Source organism: Thalia democratica, chromosome 1 (genome assembly GCF_965202585.1).
Source record: "Thalia democratica chromosome 1, ktThaDemo2.hap1.1, whole genome shotgun sequence".
NCBI lineage: Eukaryota > Metazoa > Chordata > Thaliacea > Salpida > Salpidae > Thalia > Thalia democratica.
Window position 1 is genome coordinate 73,408,478 of NC_139165.1, and position 9,252 is coordinate 73,417,729.

The window sequence follows — 9,252 nt, forward strand, 5'->3', positions numbered from 1 at the left end:
CAATTCCAAAACATTGGGAAAATGAAGTAAAAGATACTTTGGATAGGGATACTCGATTAGGTGTGCTTGGTAAGACTCCAGTTGGTGTTTCGTCTACTTGGGTACATCGTATGGTTGTGGTTGCTAAAGCTGATGGTAGCTGTAGAAGAGTTGTTGACCTTTCACCTTTAAATAAGTATTGTGTACGAGAAACACATCATGTAAAGCCTCCATTCATTCAAGTATGTGAAATTCCTGCAAACACTTGGAAAAGTGTGACCGATGCATGGAATGAGTTTCATTCAGTACCACTTCGTCCAGAAGATCATCATCTCACAACATTTCTTACTCCATGGGGAAGGTACTACTACAAAGTAGCACCACAAGGTTATTTGGCAAGTGGAGATGCATATACGCGCAGGTATGATGAAATCATAATAGACATACCTAGAAAGACAAAATGCGTTGATGACACTGTTTTATGGGATGAGGAGTTGGCTGATCATTGGTGGCGTATGATTGACTATTTAGATTTAATGGGAAAAAATGGAGTTGTACTCAATCCTGAAAAGTTTCAATTTGCACAAAAAGAAATAGATTTTGCTGGCTTTACTATTACGAAATCTGAAATTAAGCCACAAGAAAAGTTCATAAATGCTATAAGAGATTTTCCTATACCAAAGTCAATAACAGATGTGCGATCATGGCTTGGTTTAGTACACCAAGTTTCACACTACAACCAACTGACTTCTTTGATGATTGTGTTTAAGCCATTATTATTTCCAAAAACTAAATTTTACTGGAATGATGAGCTAGATGATACATTCTACAAATCAAGAGAAGCTATAGTTGCAGCCATAACAAAGGGAATACAAATTTTTGATTTGGGAAAGCCCACTTGTATACAGCCAGACTGGTCTACAACTGGTATTGGTTACTTTTTGTCGCAGAAACATTGCTCTTGTAAGTCTGCTGTGCCAGGATGTTGTCAAACAGGATGGCGTATTGTTTTAGCAGGCTCTCGCTTTCTTAGACCTTCTGAATCACCTTATGCTGCGGTAGAGGGAGAAAGCCTTGCAATTGTATGGGCACTTGAGCAATCACGGTATTTCACACAAGGATGTGATAATTTGTTGGTTCTGACTGATCACAAACCACTGGTTAAATTATTTGGAGACAGAACACTTGATGAAATTGCAAACCCCCGCCTTTTCCGGTTAAAGCAGAGAAGTCTTTTATGGCGATTCAAGATTCTACATAAACTTGGTAAACTACACCTTGCTCCAGATGCAATGTCACGTCATCCAGTGGAAACCGTACATAAAAAAAAAAGATGAAGTTGAGATAAGTGCTTCTGAAATTTTAGCTGGAATACGTTTGCCAGACAGTGAGTGTATCATTGCAAGTAATCAAGTAGGTGACAATTTTCAAGCTGTGACTTTTGACCGAGTTAAAGAAGAAACTTTAAAAGATAAACAAATGATGAAGCTTATTCATTATGTTCAAGCTGGTTTTCCAGAGATCAAAGACCACCTACCATTAGAATTGCATGAGTTTTGGATAGTTCGCTATTCTTTGTTTATGATGGATGGGGCCATTATGTGTGGTGATCGTAAACGAGAACTTGATCATAATAAGCTTCTATCACATAGCAGTATACTTCAGGATGATGTGTATAGAATTGTTATTCCTCCATCATTAAGAAAAGAGGTTTTAAGAGTGTTGCATTCTGCTCATCAAGGAGTCACTGCAATGAACGAGCGAGCAAAATTGATTGTTTATTGGCCGGGAATAACAAATGACATTCAAGGTTGTCGGAAAAATTGCAATAGTTGCAACTTAATTGCACCAAGCAATCCTCGCCTACCTCCAATTGAACCATTGATTCCAAAGGTTCCTTTTGAGTCAATTGTTTATGATTATTTTCAGTTCAAAGGTTGGTATTATTTTGTAGCTGCCCACAGACTTTCAGGATGGACAGAACAACAAAGAATCAAATTGGTACAAATGATTCTGGTTCAAAAGGGCTGTGTAAAGCTTTGCGTCGTATTTTTGTGACTTTTGGTGTTCCAGTTGAAATATCTTTTGATGGAGGTCCAGAGTTTTCTGCAAAAGTTACCAAAGATTTTCTGAAACGATGGGGTATACACCATCGTATGTCATCTGCATATCATCCAGTGTCAAACGGTAGGGCGGAATTAGCAGTAAAGGCTTCTAAGCGATTGTTAATGTAGAATGTTGGTTCAAATGGTGAACTAAATAATGACAAAATGGTACAAGATTTACTTACGCAGAGAAACACGCCTGATCCAGGATGCAAACTATCACCTGCACAGATCCTTCTGGGACGAAATTTAAAGGACTCCTTGCCTTACCTCAGGAAGAGTAGCCAGTATTTATTTCGGCCATCATCAACGAAGTTGAGATGTTTTATGCAATCGATAATAAACAATGAACTTTACCGCAAGATCAACAGCATCCGAGACATCCGGTCGTAGGATTGTCTCGGATGCTGTTGTTGTTGATCTTGCGGTAAAGTTCATTGTTTATACTCAGGAAGAGTATTATGGCTTACAATAACCCGCAGATCTTAAACATTTGGCGTAACGCATGGAGTAAAAAGGAAGAAGCTCTTAGGTCTCGCTATGTTAAGTCTCTCGAGAATTTAAGTGAGCACACAAGATTGTTGCCACCATTGAATTGCGGTGATCATGTCATGATACAGAATCAAGCAGGTAACTTCCCTAACAAGTGGGGGAAAAGTGGTGTAATAGTAGAGCTAAAAGACTATCATCAGTATGTTGTCAAGATTGATGGATCAGGTCGCTTAACTGTACAAAATCGAAAGTTTTTAAGAAAATTTAATCCTCCTGTTTGCAAATCTCAAAATAGTATCCCTTATCTTAGAAAAGCAAACATACCAACGCAGAAGCTGGTTTTTTCTGGCAACTATGAGAGAAAAGATTCCAAGGAAAGTTTTGATTGTGTGCACTCCCATAAAGGAATACGTTTCAAAGCTGGAGATAACTTTGACAAAATTTGCAAAGCAAAACCAGCTACCTTCCTTTCACCTGAGGACTCAAATTGCACTGATGAAAGCCAATCCTCTACAAATCAGAAAAATGGTGTATTGTCTCGTTTTGACCCTGATGATAAATCTAGGGTATCTGAAAGAAATTTTAATGACGATGGAGTGTTTCCAGAAAATGAACTGCGTCGTTCCGGTCGTGTAAGAACCCGGAGAAGGATTTATGGTGCTGAAAGTGGTACATACAAACCTGTTTAAACTGTTGTTAAAATTAATGTTTTTGTACAAACTTTAATTATGTTTATAGTAACATTTTAGTGATTTCCGTTCGTTTTGAGTGTTGTTTCGTTGATTTTAGCACAGAAAACTGAATTTAAGTTTGCAATTTTGTAAATAATTTGTTTTGTAAGCTAGACGTGCTGTTTCATCTCCTTGGTGATAAAATCTGGGGGGAGATGTATAAGTATTTACCTAGCTTTCATTATGTTTTCTTGTACAGATTTTATCTTTCTTTTAATTAGTTTGTGAATAAACTCAACAAAGAAAGATATATTATATTACTTCAAATATAGAAACATTAATTTGAGACTACTGAAAAGACAAACTTTTAATGCCGGAGAAACAGAGTAAACTAGTTGAATCAAATTAAAAATCTTTAAAGTTTTGTAAGTAATAAAATTGTGATAGGAAAGCAATTCATAGCTACTAGATCTAATTTTAACCGATATTTTAAGTGGTATTTTTGTTCTTTTAGCATCAATAAATTTATATTTCGATATTAATTTTAAAGTTTAATGATTAAAATATTTTGTAAACAACTCTGAAGAAATAAAAAGATATCAAAGCTTTACAGTATAGAATTTATATTTACATTTCATTTACTACTTATTTGTTTTTAGTCGTAAACACTAGTTTATTAAGAAATTCTAAATCTTTTATAAACGCATTTCAAGTGTTACAGAAAAATTATAAAATAAGTTTTTAAACCTTTAAGCTACTTTTAGAACGGAATCACAAAATATTTTTTATCGCTTTCTTACCACTAAGCTGCTGTTTGAATAAATCTTCAATTTTCGCCCATGCTTGAATATAAAAGATAGAAAGTACAAAGCTATTAACTTAAATTTACCATAAGTAATTTTTCAATGGGGGATTTAATATAAAACTTACTTTTATCATGTTGTACAATACTAAACTTGGCAAAGAAAACATTACATACCAAAATTGTATATTATTCTGTATTTAGCTTCGTATCATTAGCTAGTAATAAAACACAGTTAAAAAGCTCTTTTAAAAACTTATTGTTAAATAAGTCATAATTTCTAACATAGCTAACTAAAATTGACCAAAAAATGTTTTAAAGACAACAAATGAAATTTTGACGGTGAAGACCATTTTACCTGATTTCTTGAAATGAAACACTTATTGAAGATTTTTTAGTGCTAGTTTTAATCTACTTTATTAATTAATCATTTTCGTTGATGGTTTTCATATTTAAGCTTACAGCGTAGTTACAAACATTATAAATATTACTAAGCTTTTTTACTATAACATATATATTGCAATTATATAACGATATCAGTAAATATGCTTAAAAATAAAAACAAACTAGATAGTAATCGTTTTTAAACTATTAAAAAAAAAACTGAATGTAATTAGAGCTGAAATAAAAAATATACTGAAACAGCAAAAACATAGAGCTTTTTTAATTTAAAATCTTTAAAATGTTAATGCGAAGAATAAAGACAGCTGTTTTTGTACAAACACCTAGAAAAAAGTTTAACTGAAGTATTTTGATTTAGTTTATCGCTACTAAAAGTATCTAAATAAAAATTTTTGATGTGAAAAAGTTTCTCAAGAACATAAAATTAATCATAATTGTACTACAGTAGAGCATATTTATCACAAGTACTGATCAAATTCATCCCATAACTTGTCAAATCCAGGGTACTTAACCGCAGTGCTTTTCAGTTTGTTGTCAATTATTTTGCTCTGCCTTTCACTTAATTTATTCTTCCAATCACCAATAACACCTTTTCTTGCAAATGGCAAATTTTCCGGGCGGTCAAAACTTGCACCACGAGACAAGACCTTAACAAAATAAGAATAAAAGTTTAAAAATCTAAATATAACATAAATAAGATAAACTACTTTTTAATGACTAAACTGAAAAAGAACAAATTGAAACATTAAAAATAGTTTTTTACATCAAGCTGATTCTGAAGGAGTTATTAAAAAAAAGTGCGGTTTATATGTTAACCGTTTATTTTCAGGATGTATTTGTAAAAGTTTTACTTTATAATTTCATATTATAATTTTAATGTAGCCAAACTGAATTAAATTATTTTTATTTAGTTATATTCAAGTGTTTTTGACATAGACAATAGAGGAAAAAATTAAAAGTCACTATTATGTTTTTAGTGAGAGTAAAAACTTTTATTTTTTTTTTGTACTTCAAGTTAACAAACTTACCATAGACTTGTTTGTTTTAACTGATTCTATACTTGCACTTCTAGATATTTCTTTAAGCAAGTTTCTTCTACCATCTAATGATACCTTATCTACATTGATGTTAAGAAACTCAGCGATTTTTAAAACTTCTCTGCAGAACGGAATAGTAATAATTATTTGTAAGCACTGTTACAACTTTAAAATAATTAGAAACAATTCATGATAGTTATGTTCTGAACACAAGTAATTTATTTTAAGTTAATTTATACTTTATGTTAAGGGTAGAAATCTACTGTTAGCACGGTAATATTCTACCTTGAAAAGAATCTTAACTTGTGCAAACAAAACAAAAAAAAAATATTTGTTCTTAACTTAATTATGGGTATACAGTAGTGCTTAGTGATAACTTTATCAAAATATGTTTCTTTTTGAAAAATCCGCAAAAAAAATTCGGCAGTAATTTATGTAAATTAATAAAAGTTGTTCATTTATACTTCAAGTAATCTTAAGGTTAAACAAATACAAAAAGTGTACTCATGTTATATCAAATTTAATACAGAACTATTACAAATTTATTTACTCTTCCAAGTTTGTCTTCAAACTTTCGTACAAGACAAAATGTATGTTTTTGTTTTTCTTACTTTGCTCCCACCAGTCAGGCACCATTTTAAAATAATCTCCAAAATCAACTTGACCATTTATGAACAGTTCAAAGTAATCGTCAAATTTTCCTTCTTTAAACTCGTAGAAAGGATAACCAACGGTGTGGTAGAAAAAAGAAACGACTGTGTCTTTTGGATTTCTCGCTTTGAAAAAATACTTTTAGAAAGTACGATTATGATATTTTTGTTTCTGTGTTTTTTATTTTTTCTCTTAAAAATTTTACTTTAAATTAGTACAATATCAAGACATATAGAAATATTTCGATTAAAAATTAAAAATAAAACCATTTTAGTTCTGATACTTTTTATTAAAGTATTAAAAAACATAGGATAAAAAAAACTTTACTACCAAAAAATAATAAGTATTACTTATCTACACAACAAACTGTTGTAAACTTAAATGTTATATATTTAAGGTACTAAACTCCTATGTAATGTAATTAAAATTATCTTGGTATAATATAGTCGAACAATTAAATTATTTTTGTAAACTAAATACTTTTATAACCAATAAATTTTCTTACTTGACAAAAGATAAATAGGCAAACGCTAATAAAATAAAATGATTGTCTTAAAGAAAACTAATAAGAAGTACTTGATTTAAACTTTACATTTTTTACACAAAATACCTTGTAAGAAAATTATATTTATCAGTATAAAAAGATAGGGTATAAATAGGATAGACATAAGACTTTGATAAGTGTTGAACTCTTGTGCTTTACAAAATAAGTTCTAACCGATGAAAATGTACTTTGTTCTGTTGCTCCATGGTATAAGTTCGTAGTAAAAATGACTCTTAATCAACTTTGGTTTTATTGAAAAATCTTTCGTTTTTTCTGCACCAATAAAATCGAGACATGCATACTTTGAAAAAATTGATTCACCTTTTACAAATTCTATACTTCTTTCGTAGAGCATGTGGAGAATAAAAAGCTAAAAAATACTATGTATAAATCTTAAGTTAATTAAACGAAATACTACAAGTCTTTGAATATTTTTACAATGTACTTGGTTTTTATAGTTTAGATTCTAATAAAAACAGTTAAAAAAATTATACTGGGTCTACCACTTTCGATACAAAAAAAAAATTTTTTTTAACTATGATAACCTACCATCCAAGTTCCGCCGTTTTTAGGAAAAGCACAAACGAAAACGTCAGAATTTTCAGGCTTGTACGAAGTCGCAGAGTCAAAAAGTTGTTGCGTCACAAAAGAAGGTTGATTGTAATCTCCTGTCTTTGTTGTTAGAGTCGCGTATTTAGGTAATACTCGAGGTTTTTCCATTATATTGTTTTCATAAATCTACATAAACTGGTAGATACTTTTTCATTATAGTTTTACAACTGTAATATTTACAAAAGTAACTTGCAGTGCACAGTATGTTCAGTGTAATAAGAAAATTATAGATTTTTGGTGAAAAAATGTGTTTTCATAGCTTTAAATTTGTTACTGACTTTTTTCTTAGTAAATAGGCATTGAAACGCGGATAACTTATACAGACGACAAGTTATAAAGAATATAAAGTTCAAGTCTGTTGATTAGGAAGTTTAAAAAGTAAATAGTTTTTGTCAACAAAAGCTCAACTTAAACTTTAAAGAAATTTGAACAAAAATTTAGATTAAAACTTGCGTGTAGTAACTAGATAAATTTTTGAATTTAAGGCCTAAACACATCAAAAATAGTAGAATATTTCCATGATATTGTAGGGAATTTCAAATTTTTTAGGGAAAGCGTCCCATACAAAAAATACTAAGTTAAAAAAACTATAAGTTATAAAAGAAAAACATATGCACAATTACTTAAAGCAAAAAAGACTAGTTAAGACTAATTTCGATTATTCTATCGTAGTCATACTAATAATTAAAATATATAAATTAAAAAATGTTTACGTTAAAGTTTCACTGACATTTTATTTACTTGGTAAATTTTTTAAATGTCTTAACGAACATGGCTGCCATAAGTTTTTGAATTTTTTTTGCCATTTTTAGTATAAAATTAAAATTAATGTAAAAAACTGTCGTAAATAGTACAGAAGTATTAAAAAGATACTGTAATGATACTTTAAATGTGTTTTAAAATAGATAAAATATATAATGACTAAAAAAAGCATTTTAAATGATACATTTTTGTATCTAGTCAAAGTTTAAATATTTTACATGTATAAATTGTTTAAAATTCAATGTTTCTCCAGAATTTTGGTGATTTTTGTCACTTTTTTACGAAGGGTCATTTTTGCACGGAGGATCAATTTTGAACGAACGTATTAACAAAAAAAGATATATACAAAAATATTACCGACCAAGAGTTAGGCATAACAGTGATAGTAAAATAAAAGTTGAAAAAGAAAAAATAGCTACCGATTAAGGGTAAGGGTTGTAGTAAAAATAAAAGAAAACATAAACAAAAAATAAATAAATTAGTACCAAAAAAAAAAGAAGAAGAAAAGTTACCGACCAAGGTAATGGTTAAGGGTTGAAGTGATAGTAAAAGAAAAAAGTCTCAATTCTTGTAAAAGTGTCTTCGTGCAAAAGTGTCCCTTTGGGCATTTTTGACACCTACACCTTTTACTAAAGTTTTTAGACTATGTAGAAGTATTTTATTAAGTAATAAATTTTTAGTTTATTTGCTTTGAGTCATAAAAAAATGCCTTTAGTTTTAACTTATATTTAAACAGAGAAAGAAAAGTTAAACTAAATTTAAGGTAAATGCTAAAGACATTAAAGTAGTAAATATTAAAATTATTTTCTTTTAAATAAAACTTAAATTTTTCTGTAAACATAGTTTTTGGATATTATAAAAAAAAGTATTCGACTAAAAACCAACTGTTATACATTTTTGAAGATACAAGTTGTTGTACTAAACATGTCTTTTCTAAACACAACTGTACGTACACTAAGTCCTGAATTATTTAAAAATGTAGTTTGATAATGTAAGACTAGATCTATTTTTTGATTATAAAAAGTTTTGTTCATAAAGTTAATAACAAAAGTTTAAAAATATATACACATATCAATATTTTAGAACTGACTACTGATTTTCTGTTTTTTTTATTAAGTACTAACTATATTAAAATTAAGCTAAAACTTTGATCGTTTTATTCTCAGATTTTTAATGCAGATAACAACAAGTTTAA

At 29.7% G+C, this 9,252-nt stretch overlaps 1 protein-coding gene across 1 annotated transcript; it reads right to left on the reverse strand.

Annotated features, from left to right (window-relative positions):
• Nucleotides 1–4,909: 4,909 nt before the first annotated feature.
• Nucleotides 4,910–7,403, reverse strand: LOC145838998 (sulfotransferase 1C2-like). Its single transcript, XM_082946616.1, has 5 exons — nucleotides 7,233–7,403; nucleotides 6,858–6,984; nucleotides 6,039–6,264; nucleotides 5,480–5,609; nucleotides 4,910–5,098 (listed from the first exon to the last, which is right to left on the reverse strand). Exons 1-5 carry the CDS (start codon nucleotides 7,401–7,403, stop codon nucleotides 4,910–4,912), a joined length of 843 nt encoding a protein of 280 aa, XP_082802742.1.
• Nucleotides 7,404–9,252: the final 1,849 nt, after the last annotated feature.